This window comes from Podarcis raffonei, chromosome 1 (genome assembly GCF_027172205.1).
Source record: "Podarcis raffonei isolate rPodRaf1 chromosome 1, rPodRaf1.pri, whole genome shotgun sequence".
In the NCBI taxonomy this organism is placed as follows: Eukaryota; Metazoa; Chordata; class Lepidosauria; order Squamata; family Lacertidae; genus Podarcis; species Podarcis raffonei.
Window position 1 is genome coordinate 51,912,420 of NC_070602.1, and position 24,801 is coordinate 51,937,220.

Consider the following 24,801-nt stretch of genomic DNA (forward strand, 5'->3'; position numbering starts at 1 on the left):
GCTCTCAAGTGGTAACACCACATTTCCAGTTTCTGCTCTTCCTTATCAGGGACTAGAGGCTTCACCACTGTAAAAAGTGATTTAGTGCAGTTTTTGCATGCTTTTCCTTTTTATCAAATATAATCCAGAAGAGGAAGTTTAACACTAGTACAGAATAATAAAGCCAACAAATAGGAGTTTGGCCATATCTCATTGGATTTTTATGGCAAGAATTTCTGTTGGAATGGCTAGCATTTAGAACTGCTAGTGGTCCGGTCTAAGACTAAGCATGAGGCAATGGGTCATAGACCTCTCACACTGCTTAATTATATTTGCCGTGTGACTAGCTGAGCCTTATAAGCCTAGACCGTAGTGCTGCCTGTTGAACAGGGAAAACTACAGAAGACTTTGATGATAAGTGTAGCCTATGCACTTATGGAACTTTCTTCAGGTTTAGTCTACTAGATCAAAAGCTGCAAGCCAGAAGCATACTGCCGATCTCTTGTTTCCACAAGAGCAATGAAAAATAGTTGTTACCCTACATTTGTAAAGGCTGTCCTGAATATCACGAATACCTGGTAAGATGTTAAAATGGACAAAACCCAAGCACCATTTTGTATATACAAGTGCCAGGGCTAGATCACATAATCACAAATGTGAAAATTCTTGATAGCAGATGAAGTACTGTATGACTCAAGTACACACATTTGCACGCCGTAAGATTGATGTCTTGATCATGGGTGGAAAGATCAATGGCATTGCCCATACAAATTGCCCATGGATATGCCAACTCCACATGCTACTACCTTTGCGCAGTGTAGAAATATCCACATTTATGAGCTTGTGAACTCATCTAGTGACCCATATATTGGATTTATTAAGGATGAAGATTTGGTTCAAACGTTTGGTCTTCCCTTTCCCTCCGTCAATGTGTGCACACAACCTTCCAAGCATCTTCACATTTGCCATTCCAGACCATGGGCACTGACAATACCTATCCCTTTTTTGCTAACTTGACCGAAGTAGCACAGCTCATGCCAGTTCATTCAAGGTGCAGCTCCCTACAATCTATTCCTAACCCAAGGCTGAGGGAGGAAATAGGGTGGAGAGAACCAAAGCGCAACAGGAAACGCCAACCAGAGATAACAGTTTCGCTAGTAGGGCAGGGCTGACCTTTCGTGCAATACATACAGTTCTTTGGTCAGAACTGATCTGTTCAGCAGGGGACCAGGGGGGAGGTAATACTTACAGCTGGTTGATGGGCTGTCAACCACGTCCAGATCCGCTCTCCGGAAGCCGTGCATCTGGCGTGACGAATGCAGCGTCGACTCGATGGCTCTCTCGTGGGCGGTCAGGACAATGGCCGAGGGCCTCCCCGGGCTGCTGGGACTGGAGAGGGACCTCTGCATGTATGCCAGTTTGTCTTTGGTCCTTCTCTTCATGTCGTCCCACCTGTGCTTAATATCTTTCACAGACCTGGGGACCTGGCTCACCGATGTGATTTTCCTGGCTATACTTTCCCAGATCTTGTCCCTGTCTGCGTGGGATAGACGTATCGTCTCCCTTCCAAACAGCCTGGCTTCGTTCCGAGTCACTTCCGTGACCAGAATGTCCAGCTCCTCCCTGGAGAACTTGGGCTTCCTCTTTCGTTCTGTCATGTTCCTTGAGTTCAATATCCCACAAAGCACAAATGGGTAAAAGGAAATCAATGTGAAGCACCCAAACCGTTACAAGCAAGATACATGACCAATTGTACATTCACTCCCAGCTTGCCGAGGTTCCTCTCCTCTATTCACATAAAGCTTTCCATTTCCCACCGCTAAATGTAGAAAGTGTCAGAAAGTGGGGGCTTTTTTTGGGGGGGGAATTCATACACAAGCACCATGTTCTTTTTTAATGTAATCTTTCCACTTAAAACAGGTATTTGGAGGCTCTGTTCAATCATTCTTCCAAAAGAAAAAAAATATATAGCACATATTCTTTGATACAGAACAAATTACATGGATTTACTTCTATAAAAGAGAGGTCATTGAGTCCAGCAATCCGATTGTGACTCAAGAACCTCTAAAATGGGTCTTACTAAGTTTCTCTCAATTAATTCCCCCCCCTTTTTGTATTTGCTGAAGATATCATCAGTGGGTTTTAATAAGTAACAGGGACAAAGCAGAAACAAATGAAGAGTGGGATACTAAGAGGAACCAAACCTACAACTTGGCTTGGGAGAAGGGACTGGGAAAACAGTAGACAACTTTGAGAGAGCTCCTGCAGAAAGCATTCCCTCTATACACACAAACACGTACCCTAAAACGTTTTGCAAGATTTTTGTTGCAGGCTGACACCAGAACTTCCACCAGCTATCTCAGGACCATCTCAAACTACAAATTTAGCAGGTACCAATGATATTTCTGCTATATCCTATGACCTTGCATGCTACATATGTACCTTTTTTTCCTCCATGGATCCAATTGAGACTTCCCATCCATGCATACATGACAAATACTCAGCAAAACAAACAAGCAAAACCTCCTCCATGTTATGGAGCGTAAGGTGCTCATCACATACAAAAGCGGAAAGAATAGGATAAACACATGTGAATTATTCATACAATCCATATGCTTTGGCTCTAGTGGCCTTGGGTAACTTGCTGTGCTCTATTTGGTCTAAAGAACAACTTTTATGCATGTTGTTGAATCTAAATCTCAGCTATAACCATTTGTTTTACACTGCACTCCTAAACCTAGTTATTCAGAAGCACATTGTGCAGAGTTCAATGGGAATTACTCCCTAGTGCTTAGGACTGCAGCCTCAGTCTGGTTATTAAATTTTTCTTAAGCTATATATTTCTTTAAAATATATCTGAACTGCAACATAAATCATGGGGAGGGCAGGGGGCACCCGGCCCTCTTAGCTTCTGTTTTTAAAAGGGCCCTGTATGCTATGTCAGAACTATAGTTTCCACTTATTTTATGGTTTCAGCACTCTGGATCACCCTTGCACAGTGCAAGCCATAAAATAACTGTTCTATTTATTTTTAAAATTCTGTATACCCTTCTCCCCACTTCCTGCAAAATGAGTTGCTTAAAGCAGCTTACAAACATAAAAGCAGCAACGATCCAATCATTTAAATACAAATTACCAAGCTAAAATATAGCAGCAAAAATCAACAACAGAAAGATACACGATTAGCCACCACTGTCTCGTATCTGAGCAATTCTTAGGAAGAGAACCATCTCAAATGGTGTAGCTCCGTGCGGTGATCACTGAAATACTGCAACCTGGTCTGATGCTGAAAGGCAGTGGGTGGCCTTCTTGTTCACCTTTGCTAGTGCAAAAGAAGCACACTGCACTTCTCCGCCCTCAATCAGAGTGGCTCAGCTGCGGAGAATATGAGCGCCCTCTCTCCCGTCTCAGTGGAGATTCCACTTTCTGTATGTCCACTCTCTCCTTCCATAAGCTTTGGTGGTAGAAGCATCCTCAAAAGGAAAGAGAGGAAAGTACAGCCAGCTACAACAGGAGAACATCTGAGAGCACGAAAGTGACGGGGCAGCCAACTAAGAAGGGGGGTCAAAGTGCCTTCACACTCTGTAGCGAAGTTCAGACAACACTGATGCGTATGACACTTAAAGGAGTTTGCACATAACCTACGAATGGATTTTAAAATACCAGACTGGTTTTTGAAGCAAGGTGCAGGTGGCGCCCTGACTTCTCCTGTCTTCTAGAGGACATGGTCACCTCGACCGTCCAACACCTAGGCCTGCCACCTGAAGCTGCCAAAGGGTATTAGCCTTATGACATCTTTTCCAGCTGAAAAATCAACTCTAATAAACACTCTTCTCTTCTCTGCACTCTACTATCCTTGAGTGTTTTACAGCTTTCCTTTCTGTGTCATCTGCAGATTGAATGAGCAGAACACTAGGATAAAGGAATTCCCTTAGAAAATGTACAAGACAGCTTCTTATTGGCTTAACTGCCCTAGTTAGAGTTTCATCCATCTGTTCTTTTCAAGTTTAAGAGCAAGAGATCCACCAGGAGCAAATTACAGGACAATCAAAACAGGACACAACACCTAATTAGCTGGCAGTATTCAAGGCCGGGAACCATTACGTAAATGGTTGTTGGGTAGGCCTTTAAAAAATTTTTTTACAGCTTTCAAGGAGAACAGGGAACAAGTTTAACAACATCAGCACATAAAACCACCATGTACAGAAATAATCTTTGGAATGGGGTAGAGTAATAGCTCAATGGTAGAGCAAGGGCCACGGTTCAATCTCCAGGTAGGGCTGGAAGAGCTGCTGACTAGAGAGCTGCTGCCATAGATTATGAATTCTGCAAGCAATTCTGCAAGCAATAGAAGGGGCAGGAACCTGATGTGGTCAACGAGCCAAATCCTTATCACCCCTACCCCTTGCAGGTCATATTTGACATGTGGGTAGGGCTGCTCACCTATCCAAGTTCTTTTATATTGTAATTTTATGTTATGAACCACTCTGAGATCTACAGGGCATTATACTTCTGTTACTACTATTAATAATAATTTTATTTGTTGCAATTTCCTGCATTGCAGGGAGTTGGACTAGATGTCCCTTCCAGCTCTGCAGTTCTGTGATCCCTGGATGTCACGGTGATGCACTATAAGCACCCAATAATAATCACATGGCGCTTGATGTTGGGAGACTGGGTGTGGGGATAAATGAGAGCATAAGATCAACAAAGACCCATCTAGTCCAGTGGCCAACCAGCTGCCCAAGAAGCAGCACAATGAGGACAGAATATGATCATTGACAAGACTGTCTATTTGGGGGGGGGGAGTGTAGAAAAGTAGGGGGAAATGGAATGGAGTTACCCAGGAAAAGGTAGGGCTGGGTAGGACAAAAGCACTCCACACTGCAGCACTGTGTTATGGCTACTGTTTGTAATGCTCATATAACATCTAGATGGCTTGCCCTTTTCTTTTCCCCAAGTATATAATCAACTTGTTAAATTCCCAGCTGGATTGCTTTGCACAGCTAGGTTAGTAATTCTTTGGCCTCATTTAGGTTCACCTATAACACAATTAAGTCACAAACTAACCAACGTATAGAAGGGGAAAACACAATATATGCATGGATTTAAAAAGAAAGGAAAATTCAAGACCATTATTAGTGTCTTCAATTGTTTTAAGTTCTGTTGCTATAGAGCCAGGTTTGTAAGTAGCACAGACAAACATAAACACACACACACCTGTCTCTCTCAAAAGCTGTCCTTTAGGGAATGAGAAAGCAGGAACACCTTAAAATAGGTTAACCTGTTCTGTGCTACATGAGCAGAGTGGAAAATGAATTTAAAATGCAATAGGAACAAACAGATCACAACTGTCAGTGACAGGCAATAAGAAAAAAATACAGTGGTACCTCAGGTTACATACGCTTCAGGTTACATACGCTTCAGGTTACAGACTCTGCTAACCCAGAAATAGTACCTCGGGTTAAGAACTTTGCTTCAGGATGAGAACAAAAATTGTGCTCCGGCGGTGCAGCAGCAGCAGGAGGCCCCCTTAGCTAAAGTGGTGCTTCAGGTTAAGAAAAGTTTCAGGTTCAGTACAGACCTCCGGAACAAATTAAGTACTTAACCCGAGGTACCACTGTATTGTGGGTGTTCCTAGTTTTGCAGATGCACCAAACACACTAATGAATTCTATTTCTCCAATCGTGCCTTTATAACCAACGAGGAAGACAACAAATTTCAATAAACAAGCAAGTCCAAACAAGATGGCTTAGGGAGAATTTCCTTTTTCTTGATTTGCCAACAACCCCCGGAAACCAACAAATTTTGTTAAAAACACAGAAAAGCAAATAATAAAGAATAATAAAGAAGCAATGAGCCACTTTGGGAGGAGTCAATGTTGATCCAAGTTCTCTTTGCTGCAAATGTAGCCTGACGACTCAAATGCCGAAGCAGATCAGAAAACGGAAATGTGTGTCTCTTGCCAGAATGCGGAGTGATAAAATCAGAAAGCCAAAGCTTCAGGCAGGCAGCAGTCATTTCCAAAGCACTAACCACAAAGAATGTAAGTAACATGCAGCCTTCCTCCCCTAGGGCTTAAATCCCACGGGAGGAAGTGGGAGGTGAAATAGACAAGAACTAGACTCACCTCATCCAGTTTGATGTAGTCTCATCGGTCCCATCTATGGATTTGTAGCGGTTGTTCTTATCAACAATCTGGAGAGAGAGGAAAGGTGAGGGAGGAGGATACACAACCAGAAGAAAGATATGTAGCAATTTACTTTCAATTCTAAGCATCACTTCTAAGTTATCTCTTGGGCAGAATTACCATTTAGCTTGGGAGAGAACTGGGAGACAGCCTACAGAAGAACTGTTGGCTTCCAAGGGACTCATGCTTCAACAGTAAAAATCTTGCTCTAGACTTTTAGTACAGTCGTACCTTGGAAGTCAAATGGAATCTGTTCCAGAAGTCTGTTCCAACTTCCAAAACGTTCGAAAACCAAATCGCGGCTTCTGATGGGCTGCAGGAAGCTCCTGTAGCCAGTCAGAAGCCCTGTTGGACATTAGGCTTCCAAAAATAGTTTGCAAACCAGAACAGTTACTTCTGGGTTTGCGACATTCGGGAACCAAAACATTCGGGAACTACTGTATTTTTCGCTCCATAAGACGCACTTTTTCCCTCCTAAAAAGTAAGGGGAAATGTGTGTGCGTCTTATGGAGCGAATGCAGGGGGGAGGCAGGCAGGAAAGCCCCTGCGGCTCTTGTGGGCTTTTCCCCAGGAGGGAGAAGGGACTGACTTGTAGAAAAGCCTGCAGGAGCCGTGCACTCCTTAAAGGGTGCGCAGCTCCTGTGGGCTTTTGCGGGGGGGGGGGAATTCCCCCACCTCGTAGAAAAGCCCGCAGGAGCCGTGCACCCTTTAAAGAGCGCACCTGGCCACTTCAGTCCCTTCTCCCTCCTCGTAGAAAAGCCCGCAGGAGCCGCATGCTCCTCGAAGGGTGCGCGGCTCCTGTGGGCTTCTGTGGGAGGTGGGGGAATTCCCCCCACCTCCCGCAGAAGCAGGGAGAAGAAGAAGATCTCCCTGAGCTGCTCTTTGGGGCGGGGGGGGGGACCGGTTCCCCCCCCCAAAGAGTAGCGGACAGGCTGCTCCCTGAGCTGGGGGGGGGGGAATAATATTTTTTTCCTTGATTTCGCCCTCTGAAAACTAGGTGCGCGCCCTATGGTCAGGTGCACCTTATGGAGCGAAAAATACGGTAAGTTGTGAAAAGCAAGGTACAGCTGTATTCCATTCTAGTCTGCACTTTAAACCTGGCTGCAAGCAGGAAGTGCTCCTTTTGTGACTGAGCCACGGGAACATATTTTCTTAGCTCAAGTTTTGAAGAACTGAACTCAATGGTTCCTCCACAGCCACACCACTGAGATACTTACCAGCCAAGAGAAGAATCCTGCAGATTTGTCCTGACTGGAGAGCTTCCCTTCATATGGTCCAAAAATACGACCTTTTGGGATAACTTCGTTCACACAGCGTACATCCCGCTCTCCACTGGGCTCTTTCACCACTTCCATGCCAGGTGGAACAGTCATAGCAGCTCGGTCAGGGATGCCAATTGGGACTGGAGCATCCGACACGAAGACGGGCGGGCCATGGTTTGGACATTCATCCACAAAATACTCCTGGCAGGACTCACAGACTGTAGGGCAAGAGGAAAGAAGATTTTACTCTGGGCCATGGAATACTGTCAAAGAGATGCAACTATTTTTCGTAAGTTCTGATGGTCACATCAAACTTGTTGGCGAGGTAGAACTTCTCATCAAATTTCTAAGCTTTGGGAAGTTTTGCAGACTGCTTTGTGAAAGCAGTTCTCAGCCTTGAAGAACCTATGCTGTCCAGAGACTTGGGAAGAGGTGAGTGCGCAGTCCCTGACTGTCCCTGTCCTTGACAGCTGGCAAAGTAATTTTAGCTCAGCCCTGATGTTAACATAGAAAAGTACAGCCATACCTTGGAAGCCGAACACCTTGGCTCCCGAACAAATCGGCTCCCGAACGATCAAAACCCGGAAGTGAGTGTTCCAGTTTTCGAACGATTTTCAGAAGCTAAATGTCCAGCGCGGCTTCTGTGGCCAATCGGAAACCGCGCTTTGGTTTTCAAATGGTTCCGGGAGTCAAATGGACTCCTGGAACGCATTCTGTTCGAAAACCAAAGTACCACTGTAAAGGTTTTCCTAGAAGGCGTAATTCACAGAATCATACAGGGGAAAATAATAAAACACCTTCTAATCCACCCCCTGTTGCAAAGCAGCATTTATAATTTTTGCCCACGAATTGGCCCCACTGTAATCCAGACCAAATTCATCTGCTTGGGCCTCCAGCTTTAGCCAACACCAGAGAGACACCGCTTTGAGGGTGAGCTACATCAGCTCTCCTTACCAAGGGTTGGGGCAGAAAGAGGGGAGCACGCCTTCATCTGTGGCTGCCTGCAGGGGCCCTTGGCACCAGAAGATTTTGTAAAATGTGGCACTTGCTGCTTGCTGGATGAGGTAATGCATTCCCCATAGCCTTTCCTTTCCAGGAGCAGATACACATAACCACTTCCTAGGTAACATTCCCTTTAAAACTTCATGCATTGCAGTTTATCGTAGTGTAGAGGCCCACAACACAATCCTGCAACTGCTCAGAAATCCATGCCGGTGAGCAGGGGAGATTGCAGAGGGCATGGTAACCCTTGGCCCCAAGTCACTGGCTTTCAATACCGTTAGAATTTCCCCGGGGAAAATTTTTTAATGGTTGCCACAATTAGAGAGACGGAATCTAGGGTGAAATGGATGTCTTCGGTTAAAGGGGGAATTTATTTCCCTTTGAGAGGATTCGTTATGCTTCTCCTCCCAGATGTAGGTGGGCAAAATATAGTCAGCCAAGGTAAAGTAAAGGTGCCCCTGACCATTAGGTCGAGTCGCGGACGACTCTGGGGTTGCGGAGCTCATCTCGCTTTACTGGCCAAGGGAGCCGACATACAGCTTCCGGGTCATGTGGCCAGCATGACTAAGCTGCTTCTGGCAAACCAGAGCAGCGCACGGAAATGCCGTTTACCTTCCCGCCAGAGCAGTACCTATTTATCTACTTGCACTTTGACATGCTTTCGAACTGCTAGGTTGGCAGTAGCTGGGACCAAGCAAGGGCAGCTCACCCCGTCGCAGGGATTTGAACCGCCGACCTTCTGATCGGCAGGCCCCAGACTCTGTGGTTTAACCCACAGTGCCACCCGCGTCCCATAGTCAGCCAAACTGACCAGCAACCAAGCCAATGTCACTTCACTTCCTCTAAGCATAAAAGTCAAGAGTACAAATGATGAGCGGGGAGGGAGAGGTATAGTTTCAGAGTAATGGGTTAAGTGAAGGGGGTGGTGATTTCTTAATAGTAAGAGCACTTTAACAATGGAACCAATTGCCTGGGAGAGGGGTAGGCTCTCCCTTGCTGCATTGGCAGCCATTTGCGCTGGATTTCCTGCGTCAAGCAGGGAGCTGGACCACAATAAGATCCCCTCCAAATATATGAGTCTGTGAAATTCAGACTAGTAAATAATTCTCTGGCAGGGTGAATGTACCCTCTTGCTTTTCATTATTCAGCCAGTATGGACTACAGATTTCAGGCACTTGAAATGTACACATTTAAAGCAAAAGCAAAAATAACAAGTAACCAAAGTTTTGCAGCATCCCTGCCAAGGATCCACCATGACATCCCCCGAGAAACTGTGATGTTGGGAACAGGACCAAGAATAAAGCTCTTCTGCAAATTAAAATAAAAGCTAGCTACATTATTGAGTTATGTCCCTCCTGATAAAGTATATTTAGCTCCTTCATGGTTGGGCTCTGCTGTTCCCTAGAAAGATTAAGAGCATATTTCTATTCATGTCGGCTAGTGTTACATGTAGCAGAGGACAGGAGGCATTTCTCCGCTGTGTAACACAAATCTTCTATAAGAAACAAAACGGTATTGTTCTGCTGTCCAGTTGTTTGCCATCCTATGCCTCTTTGGGAGGAAAGGTGGGATAGAAATTTAATTTGAAATAAATAAATAAGATCTGAGGATTATGCCAGACAAACTAGGGCACAAAGGAGGCAGGATTCTTGTCTCTGGTATCTGAATCTATGCCAGTGTGTCTGCCTATCAATGGTTCTGCTCAATCTCCATTCTGGAGCCTCTGACCACTAGCCTTATTTACATGTCAGCTGATGCCACGGACCAGTCTGAATCACGGCACATGCCTGCATATGCTTAAAACTGTCTCCAGTACACAAGGAGCACTGAAAAAGAAGGGCTCTCTTAGCTCTTCCGACTTAGCAGGTGGGGTTGCAACAGACAACTTTCTCCTTCTGAAGGCTTAAGGGGGGAAATGATACAACAATTCATTTTGTTCACCAGTGAGATACTTACACCAGAAATCTACTTGCTGAAAACTCTTGGACATGATCAAATCTTGCTTTCCTTTCAGTTTTTTATGCTCTACGTTCATGGACTGGGAGTCAACCTTTCCAGAACTTGATGAGAAAGGAAGAGAACACAAGTGTGAGATACATTTGGGAAGGGGTTGAGAAAAAATGTTTAAGAGAGCATGTGTATTTCTTATCAACATCCAGACAAAAAATAAACATCAGCTTTCGGACTCTCCATAATTAATGCCTCTCTATTGTTTTCTGTATTACTTTACTCAACAGATGTACTGGCTTTCCCAGGCGTCTATTGAGCATACCACCAAATCATGTATTAGTAACAATCACTACAGCAAGCACTTTTGGGGGGCGGGGTGGGGGTGTAAACACAATGAGTAAATGCTGCCTTTTATGGCAAAGAAAAAACATTGAGGGTGATAAGCTACAAGCATTAAAACACTTTCATGATATTAAAAACAGAAGTTTCAATTTGTAAGCATGCGCTTATTGTGAATTACAGCACTACACCATGCTCCTACAGTCTTAAGCAGAGCGATAAGGATGTGGCTCCTCAAATGGTGATCCAGAACGCTGTGTCGCCCTGGGATCCACTGGTTGCACAGTCCTAGATCATAGAAGCATAGAACTGTATAGTTGGAAATGGACCACACAGGTCCAACCCCCTGTAATGCAGGAATTTAGCTGTGCTGTCAGCTCTAATCACAATGCAAACATATTAAAACGCTCTTGCTTATAGGTGAAACATGAATCACGGAGGAGTAGTGTTTTTAAAACCGTGTTCCTATGAAGCCTGACATTTCTCCTGGGGCAAAACCATGATGCACAGGTACAAGGGACTTTGGTGTTTTGGGGTGATGGGCCATTTAATTTTTTATTTTGTAAAACCTATGCACCTCTTGATAGTAAAACAGCAGCAACAATAACAACAACCCCAAAACACCTCAAAGCGGTCTATATATTTTTTTATTTAAAAAAATCAACAGTAAATAAATAAATAACAATTCAAAAAATTCAAAGAACGAAAAACAGATTAAAACATGCATCAACATTCTAAATATCTGGGTAGGCTTTGTGCAAACAAAAATGTTTTTAGCAGGCACACAGCCCATGGAAGATGCAAAGGTGCTCCTTCGCAAGCATATCAATATGGAAAGGGGTTTCCACAGAGTTGGCTTGAAATCTCCTTACCAGATTTGCCCATATTCATCTTCCTGGCATGGAGAGCAGGGTTCCGTCTTGATAGTTACCATTTCCCCCAAACAATCGTTCAGTTTTTCACTCATGTTCTGTAAGAAATTCAAAGATAGAGAGAAGGGTAAATAATTCTGTTCACTTTCCAGATTTCTAGGTCCCCTTTCAGGGTTGTTCTTCTCAGGGTGGCACTGGATATTTCAACCGAGTTCCCAAACAGTTTCCCAGGCACTCCTGTTCCATGGCCTGAGGACATATGAAAGGTTCATATGAACCTTTTCTATGATCTTCCTCCGAGGCTCTATTCCAGGTGTCATCAGCTTCAGAGGGGAGGCCGTGGTGACCAGAGATAGCGTGATATCCAATGTTAATCCTACTTGCAGCAGACCTAAGACCATTGATTTCAATAGGTCTACTTCAAGTGGATTGATTGTCACCTGGGATTTGTCAGTGGCATCGCCCTGACAGTGAAATATTTTCCCCAACTCAACTTGCACCTAATCTCAGTTTTGAGCCACATGGCAAAGGAAGGAACGCCCTCCCATCGGATGTCAAGGAGATAAATAACTATACAACTTTTAGCCCTGTCTCTGGAGGTTTTTAATGTTTGATGTTTTATGGTGGTTGGGGCAATCCAGCCAGGTGGGCAGGGTATAAATAATATAACTATTATCATTATGTTCATCATCATCATTATCTTTGCTCATAATGGGTGATTTGACCTCTGCCTTGGCTTTAATGGACATTTTAATTCTGCTGTCATCTTACGAGTTTCAACTGAGGTTTTTCAATTGCCATCTATTTTTAAATATTGCAGTTGCCTGCATAGCTTTATGCTGAGACAAGAAAAAAATCCTTTGAAAACAGCAAATAAATGTATAAAAAAATACCTGTCCCTCATGTGCTCTTATGTATCAGCAATTCGGCAGGGAGGTACAAAGAAACACAACTTTTGATAACTCACGATGTTTTATTTTGAAAATACAAACACATGCAAGCATCACTTGAAGAGCTGAACACATGCTTGCTTCACTTCTGAACAGGCAACTTTGCAGAAAGACAGGGACTTACTACAATATGCACATTAAATATGTGATGCTGAAAACAGCTATGAACTCTGCCTTGTTGATCTGCCCTTAAAAGATATAAAATAACTGCCAATTCAGCTTGTTCTTACATATCATTCTACTTCCAATTTGAAGTTTTACCCTCAATACAATGACATCAGGATGGGAATGGAGTAAGCACAATGCAATAACACACTGGCATCTGTTTCATCTTTTGTTCAGGTACTTCTGAGATTACCTTGAGCAGCATGGGTGACACAGGAGTATGGCCCTTTCCCGTGCCGCTAAGTAACACTGGAAGGCCACAGTAATTGGAAGTTACGGTTGTAGCTCCATCCTGTTTCTATGAATGCAAACACCAGCATGAAATGGTGCAGCAATGTGGATTTGTCCCCTGCAACTGCAGCCTTCAGGTTCTAACACTACTGGGTTGCCTTCTCAAAGGAGCCACAGTGCGGCAGCTCTTGCCTGCTAATGTCAAAAAAGGGCCTCACATGCTTAATAATACTGGATTTCTAACACCATTGCAGTATAGAAACATCTCCTATTTTTAAAATGAAGGAAGCCAAGAACTCTTTTCTATAAAACACCAAAGGTAAAATATTTGCCTCCCTTCCCTCCATTGTGCTTTTTTGGTTAAGCCATTAGTAGATAAAGATCTCATAGTATAACTAATGTTTTTTTAGAGCTGGTAAATCTACATGGTTGGAGCTTCTTTTGGACAGCTTCCTTTGGACAGCTTGCACCAGCACAGGGTCATTGTGACCCACATTCCCCAGTCTAAATTCCTTCTAGCATCAAACTAGCCAAAAATAAAATTAAGTAAGTCAGATTCCCATGCTGAATTCTTGAGTGCTATTTTTCTTCTTGCTTGTTCCTTTCCATACGGCAAGAATTTAACTGAAGTGCACACATATGAAGACAAAGCAGCTCTGAAAATTATACCTATCATTCCTCTGTTTTTACAAAAAAGCAGAAAAAGGTACTGTTTAACAAAACTCTCAGCAACTCCTTCATGTCACAGGCACTTGGGAAACCCAAGTTCAAAATCCCACTAAGACATGTAGCTTACTGGGTGACCTTGAAGAAGGTCCACAGGTCAATAGTAAGAACCCAGTTTTGTGTGCAAAAGATTCAAGGTTCAAACTCTGCCATCTTATAGCATTCAGGAACACAAAGACCAAATTTGATTTTGAAATAGCATGGCACATTCTTATTCAGTACACCAGAAAGGACAATTGCCACCAGCTACCTGTGGCTCACTCTGAAACAACCGGTTAAGATGGAGAGTAGGAGACCTTCACTGCTATAAGCAACCCTAACCTGCCTGACAACCTTGCTTAATGTCTGGCTGTATCCTTTACTTTGTATATGCAATGGGTGTTTCTTGGGGGGTGGGGTTATATGCTATAAGTAGTTTTTGAAACTGAAAAAATAAAGAAACTAAAATAATGCCATCTGCAAATAGGGCTGGAAAAGACTTCTCTCGGAAATCTTGGGACAGCTGCTGCCATTCTGGACCCAATTCGGTATAAGGCAGCTCCTACGTTCCTCTCTGTATCTCATAAAAGAGATACACAGCAACACTTTGATGTAGGAAAGCAGGGAGGACAACCATGCACAATGCCCAGAGCGCCTTGGAGCAAGAGTGGGAAGAAAATGCAGCAAATAGTAAATGTACAAGTGAGGAGCTTGTACAGATTCTCCAAGAAAAGGGCAGATCCTGGGAAAGTCAGCCGTATATATCTACACACACACACACACACACACACACCTCTTTTTGTAAAGCATCTGGGTCCCCCTCCTATGACACTCAGCAACTTGAATCAATCTTGGAATGATTTCCAGTAGCAGCCAGGAATGCATCAATAGTTTGCAGAAACACATACTAGCCACGTCGCCTTTCCAGCCCAGTGTACCCTTCTGGCCTCTAGGACTCTCACACAGACTGAAAAGATGATAAATACTGCTGTGCAGGGAGGTCACAAGAGGCTTTTCTCTTTCCACCCTACCACCAAAAGCATGTCTGTCTTCATGTTATGGTTAATTACTTCAGACAACAATATTTGCCTGTCTGGAGTGTCCAGCACCCATTATTCACAGGGCTCGGGATTTGTTGCAGATGAGTATGACGTCCGACCCACAAGAACTACCCCTAAGTCCTGTGGACAGCAGCTTATTTGAATGCTCTGAGGCAACCCAATATCAAAAAATACGCAAATATGTATTCACTTGCCACCTGAAATAATAAAATTCACCATTGGCAGCTCAGTTGGTTAGAGTGTGGCACTGATAATGCCAAGGTTGGAGGTTTGATCCCTATATGGAACAGCAGCATATTCCTGCATTGCAGCGGGTTGGACTAGATGATCCTCAGGGTCCCTTCCAAATCCAGAATGCTATGATTCTATGAAACATTTTTTAAAAGAAAAATAACTAAGGAATTCATGCTAGATGCATGAAATGCAATGCGGCAGCAGTGGAAGGAAATAGCGTTATAAAGAAAAAGAAGCATTCTGTGCATGCAATAGCTTCTGGAGGGAGGGGTCTCCTCTGGCATCTTCCATTCCAAACAGCAACGCTTCTTGCGGATACAAGCTTTGGCACAAACAATTCAAGGTAGAAAAGGCTCTTGAAACTCTTCCAAAGGACATTTCGAAACTAGTGAGAACACGGAATACAGCCACACACAAGGAGGTTTCCATTTTAAAAAGCCAAGCCCTCTTCCTCCGCCTTGCTCCCCAATGCCTCCGCTGCCAATTCTGGTCTTATCAGAAAACCCTGAATCTGGTGCCAGATTTTAGAGGAGAGATTGCATGGAATATATTCAAAACAAACCTTCATTGAACTGAAGCAAAGGTAAACTATATTCCAAAAATAGCTATGCAGAGAAAAGCCACCTTTTAAAAAGGTAAGCCATACATTTAGTTTACCGAGAACTTAACAGAATAGTTTATGTAACACTGAAGGTATGGTCTAATACAGGAACAAAATCTTTCCCGTTCCAGTATCTATAAATGTATCTTTTCCGGAAAGTCCTGCCAAACAGTTATGTCCTCCTCTCTCACGCTCATTTAAAACACTGATGTCTCCATTCCTGCAACTTGTCGAACTTTTGTTAATTATTCTTTTTGGTATCATATTCCTGTTTGGGCTGCCATAAATAAATTTATTACGAACAATACATACCTCGAGACCTTAATATTACTCAACAAAAAGGGGTAAATTGCTACTGGAACCTAAAGGGTGTTGAATCATTTTTGCTCACCACCTTCAAGGTGAAATTATTGCTAGGCCTTGCAGGTGTCAGAGAGAGGTAAACCAGGTGAGGTTAGCCGATGAGTCTCAAACCCTTGGTGTAGTTTTCAACCAGTGTGTCGTGGCACCCTGGGGTGCCTTGAATGATGGTCAGGGGTGCCGTGGGCAACACTGGCCTCCATCCCTCTTTCTTTCCTTCCTCCCTTCCTCTGCTGCCCTCTCATGTCTGCCTCCCAAAGGCTTGCACAGCTGTTTGTTGCAGCAGCCCTGGCTACACGCTCCCCAGGTGAATGGTGCCTCTTGGGCTGGCCAGGGCGTGCTGGTTGCCAGGAGCTAAGGTGGCCTCGGAGTAAGCAAGCAAGTGAGCAAGGGAGCCCAGCCCCACAGCCCTTGCTGTTGGGAATGGATGGGGAAACAGGAGGCTGGGCAGGCAGGCAGGCAGTACACTGGTCTTTCTTGTGCTTGCTGTGTGCAAGGCCTGCCTGGGAGCTGAGTGCCCAGTGCCAAAGGAGAGTCTTTTAGTCATGCAGGCCCAGCGGCACCCACTGCTGCCTCCTAAGGTGCTAGCCTCAAATTCACCACTAAGGATGGGGGCATCCTCTTCCCAGGCTCCTGTGGGGGTGTGTGTGAGGAGGCACCTCTCTTTGGGGAGTGAGGTGCTCCCCAGCATAAGAACTCCCAATTTCATCAACTCTTCCAGCTACTATAAAAAAGGCTTAAAGGTCAGTCAGTCTCCAATGAGGAACCAACCAGCAATGGCAGTGGGGGAGCCTGATGCCCAACACATTTCTGTTATAGATTCCCATGTGCAGCTCTATATGATACTTAAAGTGAATGAACACACGTTGTTTTCTTTTCTGCTTTTCTCTTAAGCCTTTGCCAGTGCCAAGAACATGAGAGTGATCTGCACCAAACCCAAAAGTATTTATACCAGGCTTGTAAAAATAACATTGGTAGACATGAGCAAGTGCGTCAATAAAAAGGTGGGGGGGGGGTAACTTTGCAGACTAAGTTACGCAAGTTTATTAATTCCAGCTCATGGGTCATATTTCTGTTATCACAGACCACAGCAATCAACTGATGAACCAAACCTCATAAACAGTTACTTATATTTGTTTGTATGTTGCTGGTAGCTAGCAAGGACACCATGTGATGGGCTGTAACAAAGAGACAGAGAGCATGGCTGATTTCTCTGCTTTTAAAGCCAAGCCTGCCATGTACATCTATAGGAAGAGCAAGGGAGTCCCTCTGGAATGGGGGGAATGCTAGGATTCTCCTCTACCTAGGCTTCAGGTTGTATATATGTGTAAATAAAGCATATGTCATAAAGACATCATAGTCTCCGCTGTGCCTGATTTTTCCAAAAGGAAATAGAGACCCTGGTAAGTGTGCCTGGTACCCCTGGAATCTTTTGGGGTGGCGTGTAGCACTAACAGAACGTTGGTGTCTTCAGAAAGCTTTGTTGGTCTTCTTGCAGCATTCTTCTGCCTGGCTCATCTGACTGAGATGGGCAGCTTTTGCAGCTCCAGGTGTTAATCCAGTTGCAAGTGCTTTATCTAAGCTTCTTGCTTGCTTAACTGGGTACCCTACCTAAAGTCTTGCCACGCACTCAACAGGGAATCAGTGCTGATCATAAATTTCTAGGTTTAACAGAAGCTGCTGGTTTTAAACTTACAGGAGTCCTGTCTTACTCAGGTCCTGGGTATCTGAGAATCCAAGCTATTCAATAAGCTGAAGTGCTATGGAGACAGCAGGATAAAGAAGACTAGGTTAATTCTGCAACCATGATTACATGGGCCTTGAGGCTTGCTGCAAAGCTTCCAATCAAAATAATATTGATGCCTTTTTGCAGTATTTGGTTTAGATCTTATATGGATATACTGTTTTTCAGAATATCCCTCAACTTGTAGTTAGCATCATCCATGTAAAACAAAATACCGTAGTTGGTTGCAAATAAGCACAATGCACCATGCCAACCCCCTTCCTCGTGCCTTAGTATCATATTTATTGAAGCTCCATCATGCTACAAATGCATTGTAGAGTACATTAGCAATATGGTATCTGATTGGAATGCACCCTGCTCTCAAATCAGTTAAAACAGAGCCTGGAACAGGGTGGAAAAACAAGGATCTAAGTCTCTTGCTATACTCCCCCAATTACTTTTGAAGCAGTCTACATCTTGCTGTGTTCTCATTTATATCCCACACTTATTTCATGGAACTCCAATGGCAGTGCACACAGAGTTCCCATGCTAGCAATCTACCATGCAGATTGCTGGGACTGGTCAGTCCCAAACCATCAAGAAACTCCAGGGCTGCCTTTGATGCAAAAGCATCAAACAGAAATACAAGTGATAAATCAGATAAATCAATAGCATGACAGTACTAAAAAGCACAGTGGTACCTCGGGTTACAGATGCTTCAGGTTACATATGCTTCAGGTTACAGACTCCGCTAAACCAGAAATAGTACCTTGGGTTAAGAACTTTGCTTCAGGATGAGAACAGAAATTGTGCTCCGGCAGTGCAGCAGCAGCGGGAGGCCCCATTAGCTAAAGTGGTGCTTCAGGTTAAGAACAGTTTCAGGTTAAGAACGGACCTCCGGAACGAGTTAAGTACTTAACCCGAGGTACCACTGTATGGGTGGCTTTATGAAAACATATTCCAAATAGAGAGGGTCACATGGCTATTCATGCATGCATTCGCAGGCAACTTTGATCCTGACAGTTGGTTTCCACACAGGGGCCACCATCAAGCCCCTTCAGACCATGCCCTGAGGCCTTCCCATACTGAGCACTTTCGGAGGCCCTTCTTACACATCATGTTTTTTAACAATGCTTTTTTCCTCTGGAATTGAAAAACCTTGCCCCCAGATTTTTCTCATTGCACTTCCTATTTCAATGTAAGTTTTCCACAAGTTCTGAGGCCCCAAATGCATTTAAAATGCCACTGGATTAAAAAAAAAACGGATTACATGTGAGAATTCAAAAGTTTAAATTAGTTCTAACAACTACACATACCACTTGGAGCTCCTTGGAGGAATAGTGGGATATAGCTGTAATAGCAATCACTGGATGCATTGTAGTAGCAAGTTTTCCACACTTTTTATTACAATACAGGACTCTGCACCAGAAACTGAATGCTATCTCTGGTATACAGAGTTGTGTGTATATTCCCCTACTAATAGCAAAACGATTTATGCTTAACACCAGCAAGTTGTTATAACCCTGTTCAAAGAAAGGTGGCACATCTGAAGCTAAAGGAGATGGTCAAATTTACTGTTGTGTCTGTCAATTTCATAAAAATGCTTCAAAACAGCCAATGCAGTAATTTATAATTATCAGATCTTGCCACCATTATCTCCTCTTGTAATTGGGGGGGGGTGTCTCTTAAGCATATGTTTAAAATGCCAAGAAAAGCTGTCAGACTGGTTTAAAACTGGCCAGATGGCAGCTCTCTTGTATATTTATTTTATTGGTAAGTACTGCATGTTGAGTGTAATACATTAAAGCTATTACTATACTAGTGTTTTCCAGTTCAGACCTGCTCTACATCTTTTCAGAAATTGCCTGCACTGCCTTCTTACCTCATACCTATCTCAGACCTGCAGTTTAGCAAACGAGTACACCTGCCTCACTCAGTCAGTTTCTTTTTCTGTTCTAAAGTGGTCTAGAATGGTTAATAGGCCTGGGCATCCAAAACAGTTTTGAAGTCCACATCGTTATATTGATTTGACCTGACAACATATCACAAACCAAGATGTATGTTAGGGCTGGGTAATATATTGTCCAAAATTGGTTTGAAGCCCATATCATGATATCAGTTTTATAATTTTTGACCTGGCAATATATTGTGAATCGTTCAAAAATCACAATGTGGGGAAAACTGTGAAACTAGCCAATACCTCTAACACAGCTCCATTTTAATTTCAGACATCATGATATATTGATATATTGTGTTGTTTAGCTGGTAGTATATCGCAATGTTGAAAACCAGATATCGCCCAGCCCTAAATTAAAGACACATCTGGAGACACTATGTGATTGTTACTGAATTAAGTGGAAAAAGTAAAGTAAGCAATAGCAAAAGTGTATTTATGTCTAGGATTTAAATAGCCAGCACTTCCTCTTCTCTGCTACTTTGAAACGCACAGGTAAAGGTATAGGACCCCTGGACAGTCAAGTCCAGTCAAAGGCGACTATGGGGTTGTGGCGCTCATCTCGCTTCAGGCCGAGGGAGCTGGCGTTTGTCCACAGACAGTTTTCTGGGTCATGTGGCCAGCATGACTAAACTGCTTCTGGCGCAACAGAACACCGTGATGGAAACCAGAGTGCATGGAAACACCATTTACCTTCCTACCACAGTGGTACCTATATATCCACTCACACTGGTAAGCTCTTGAACTGCTAGGTTGGCAGAAGCTGGGACAGAGCAATGGGAGCTCACCCTGTCGCAGGGAATTGAACCGCCGAACTTGATTGGCAAGCCCAAGAGGCTCAGTAGTCTATTGACACAGCCTCAGCAGAGACACGAGACCCTGCACAATCTGTCCCACTTGGCTTAGTGAAACTGGAGGACAAATTCATGACTTGCCAGAAGCAGACCAATGGCAACTTTCCACATTTTAAGACTGCATTCTGCAACAGACACTAAAGAATATATCCAACATAGTACTACGGCATATGAATGTTCTGTCAGTGCACAGATTCCTGCTTGCACAATACAATCAGCTCGTCTCCTCCCCTACCTGCCCCCTAAATCTGTTCATGGTTCCCCCAATCCTCTGGAGCAGATTTGGAGAGGGTACGGGGCTTAAATGAAAGAAAGAGAACTCCAGATGCAAAAGTATAAATCCTGGCTTTGCTATAACAGGATACAGTAGTTGGCTACTGTCCCATCAGTTGGTCAGAAATGCTAATTTCAAGTTTTACACCGTACACGAAGGGCTTTATCATCCACAAACTGTAACAATGTCCCACAGTCCATTTACTAACATACCATGATCAACACTATCAAAGACCATAGAAAGATTAACAAGATTGATTGGGTACAGTTCTCTTTATTAATCTCTAATCTGACTGAGATTATGGCAGTCTCAATGTCAGGCAAATGAGGCTGGCCATGATGACTATGTTCTACCTACAATTTCAGAGTAAGTGTGCCTCTGAATAGCAACTGCTGGGAATCGCAAGTGGAAAGAGCGCTGTTGCACTCAGGTCTCTTAGGCACCTGGTCAACCACTGTGAGAACAGAATATTGGTGATCCAGCAGGGCTCTCAGTGTCATGCTCAGTTTATAAGACAGATCCTCAGTGCAGAGAACTGGTGTCTAGGTGTGGATTAAGCTGCCAAGAGAGACCACTCACTCAACCACCTTCCCACCCACAGAGATTATATATAGATGGAGAAGTGAGTGGGGTGGAAAATACACAACTAGGATAGAACTGCTCACCCATCCACCCCAGCTAGGAGCCAAAAAGCTCCCACTACTCAAACGCTTTATTTGGGATTTGTTCTGGGAGGGGAAACTGACCAGGATCACAACCTTATTAAACACTGAATAAAAATCAGTCTCCCAAGTATTTATCACTGCAACATGAAACATGCTGATCTTGTTTCTTCTGCAACAGCCTTAACACAAAATCCCTCAAAATCATCTAATAAAAAAGCATTCCATGCCAAATAGCAATTCACTTCTTCATATGCCATTGCATGTATTTTCATACTACACTACAGATGGCAAATGGTAGCATGCTTAACTATTATTTTTACTTCAAATACGAACCAACAAGCTATCAACTTAATTCTAGAATTCAACCAGAAAGTGTAAAAACATAGTAAATATTTGTTTAGTGTTAGGATGATTTGCATTTACTGCACATATGTAACCTAAAAAATGATGGAGAGTATGTCTGAGCAAGCACAGAACAAAAAAATTTCAATTCTGGTTGCCACATTTTCTCTGCAAATCTGGATAAATCAAATTCCTTGACCACCAATACAGAATTAATTCTAACTTAAGCATGTATATTCCCTTTCCATATAGCTGGTATTGCTAATTTATTCACACACACATCATAGTCAGACAAGTTCATCCAACTACTTAGGGCTACATGTGTACTTCATTTTTGGATCTGTCCTTTAGACAGTATTTCAACTCCTTCAGGGGCTACAGTTCTATGCACACCCTTTCCAGTGTCGCTTATACTCAAGTAGTCAGTCTGATGAAGATTTGTTTAAACTACAGTATGGGTCATAAAGGAAGAATCACTTCAGCAGCATAAAATTGACCTGGACCAATATGGATATCCTTATTATAACCAATGAAAAGGAATCAAGCAAAGAGCCTTGCTGGATCAAACCAAATGCTTATCTGGTCCAGCGTTCTGTTCTCAGAAGAGCAAACCAGATGCATTTGAGAGGCCCAAAGCAGGACACAAGCACAATTGCCCTCTCCTGCTGTTTCTCCTTAGCAACTGGTATTCAGGGGCATGCTGCGTCTGATCCTGGACGTAGAAGTCATCTTGACTAGTAGCCATTGAGACTTATCCTTCATGATTTCACCCAATCCCATTTCAGAGCCATCACAGCCAGATTCCACAGTTTGAGGCCCCATCTGCAGTATACATTTAAAGCACTTTAAACAGTCATGTTTCTCTCCGCACACACACACCCCCCGCACAAGATCCCAGGAACTGTAGTTTGTTAGGAGTCCTCTGGGAAACACCCTATTCCCCTCATGAAGCTACAATTCCTAGAAGGATTTAAGAGCCAATCACTCTTCCCAGGGAACTCGGGAAATTGTAGCTCTGAGGGGAAACAGGTCTCCCAACAACACTGAGCACTCTCAACAAACTATAGTTCCCAGGATTCTTTAAGAGAAGGCTGAACGGATAAAGTCCTATGCAAGTGCTATAGATTTACAATGCAGGTGAAGCCTAATTTACATGTTGTGTGAAGAAATTCTTTCCTTTGTATGCCCTGAATCTGCAATCATTCAGCTTCCCTAGGTTTTGAGACGCTTCTCTCTACTCGTTTTCACCACACAAGACATCATTTTTTTCTAACTTAGTTTTATTCATTTTCATCTTTAAACAGGGTTGCATTGATGTATCTTTGTTTACATTACAGCATATGACGTGCAACAATTATATAGTTAAAAACAAAAGCAAAACAACAATGAACACACAGATAAACGCTTCTGAATAGATTAACAAAGTTGTGTCAAAGCATACATGCCAAAATTATTAAATCATTACAGATATGAAATGATGTCTAGTAATCATTATTCCTTAGATTGGGGACCACAAGTAATTAAGCAAAAGGTCTTTTGTAAAAACAACGATCAGAATTTATAGGAATTTACAGGGACCAGACATCATTTTACCCACCTCTTTCATGTTCCCCTCACCCACTTGCTTTTTTCACTAAGCTAAAAAACCTGTGGACTTGCCCCCGTTTCTGATCATTTGTCGGGGTGGGGGAGAGAGAGATCAGTTTCTGATCATTTGTGTTGGGGAGATATCTGTATAGCTGAAGAATAGGTTTGCAACATCCACCGCACCCTTCTCTAGGGGAGCAGGAAAGCACGCAAAAACGAGGACCCACGCAGTACCGACTGCTGGTTACTTCCTGCCCGGAAAGGCATCGTGGATGCGTCCTGCAAACCAAACGTCCATATACCTCCCTGTCGTCCACGTACCCGCACCAAGCGCTCATAGGTACAAGTCGCGCAGCCACCCTCCCTCGGAGCCCCTTCCAGTCCCACGCGTCCGCCCGGCCCCATCCCAAAGACAGGCCTCCCGGTGCAACGCCCTCGTGACCGCTGCGCCGATTTCTCTCCCCCCCCCCCCCCTTGCATGTTGTTGCACGGCAAGCTTAAGCTGCAACCGGTTACGGCCGCGCGGCCTCTCCCTCCGTTCCCTTGCACAGGGAGAAAAGAACGGAAGGCAAGAAGACACAGACGCGACCCTCCCGCCTGCCTGCCTGGCCTCCCCTCCTCCTTCACCGCGACGCCGCTTCCAAAGTCACTCCGTTCTTTGGCGGCCCGCCCCTACGTTCCATCCCCGAACGCTCGCCGTCCTCTGCGACCGCCCATTGGGCCGCGGCCGCGTCACTCACCGGATTTAATGAAACGGGGAGGGGTGGAGGGAAAGAAAAAAGAGCGAGCGGGCGGGCAGGCAGGGAAGAGAAGGAGGCGCTGGAAGGGGAGGGAGGGAGAGAGGAAGGGGCCGAGCTCAGCGCTCGCCCCAACAGAGAAGGAGGAGGGGGGGAGAGGGAAGCGAGGCGGCTACTTACTTACCTGCCCGCCCAGCCGCGCCCTCGGGCGAGCGTTGTGCAAAGAGGCGCCCCCCCCAGCACAGTCGCCCCCTTCCTCGGCTAGGGCTCCGTCCGCGGCTCCCCCGGCTGGCGCCCGCCCGCCCGCTGCCCTCCCCTCGCTCGCTCCGCAGCCATTTTCCGTGGCCACCTTGGCTACCGAAGGGCTGACTCACCTCGTCGCTGCGGGGCCCTGGCTCGTAGTCTGGGGGCAGCCCGGCTCTGCCCGCGGCGGCGGCGGCCCTCCGCGGCGCCCGCTGCCTCGTCGCCGTCCCCCTCCTTCGGCGCCGGCCCGGCCAGCCCAGCCTGGCGCGCTAGTCCCAGGCGAGGACGGGTCCCCCGGGCGGGCCGGGCTTGGCGGCGGAGAAGGAGGCGGCGGCGGCTCCCTCCCTCCCGGCCGTGACCACCATCTTATTAGCACAGGAAATGACATGGCGAACGGAAGAGAGGGGCGTTCGGGGGCCGAGCCCGGGGACCCCCCGAACCGGGAGGAGGAGGAGGGAAGCGACGCGGGCTGGCTGGCGTCGAGGCCCGGCCTCCTCGCCGCTGCTGGGGGAGCCCTGCAC

The 24,801-nt window shown here is 44.7% G+C and overlaps 1 protein-coding gene and 1 long non-coding RNA gene across 3 annotated transcripts in view; both read right to left on the minus strand.

Moving 5' to 3' along the window:
* Positions 1–18,555, minus strand: part of LOC128413505 (uncharacterized) — a 40,445-nt gene extending 21,890 nt beyond the window's left edge. The window contains exon 1 of the long non-coding RNA XR_008330359.1: positions 18,382–18,555. This is a non-coding gene — a long non-coding RNA (uncharacterized LOC128413505). The remainder of the gene's footprint in view (positions 1–18,381) is intronic.
* Positions 1–24,525, minus strand: part of PRDM11 (PR/SET domain 11) — a 42,193-nt gene extending 17,668 nt beyond the window's left edge. The window contains exons 1-5 of one of the 2 annotated variants that reach the window (XM_053387436.1): positions 24,412–24,525; positions 11,595–11,692; positions 10,390–10,493; positions 7,387–7,649; positions 6,110–6,177 (exon numbers count right to left, since the gene is read on the minus strand). In XM_053387436.1, the coding sequence (XP_053243411.1) occupies positions 6,110–6,177; positions 7,387–7,649; positions 10,390–10,493; positions 11,595–11,689 (530 nt within the window). In that variant the 5' untranslated portion in view covers positions 11,690–11,692; positions 24,412–24,525. The remainder of the gene's footprint in view (positions 1–6,109; positions 6,178–7,386; positions 7,650–10,389; positions 10,494–11,594; positions 11,693–24,411) is intronic. The other variant, XM_053387441.1, reaches the window with a different exon arrangement.
* Between the last annotated feature and the right edge of the window lie 276 nt (positions 24,526–24,801).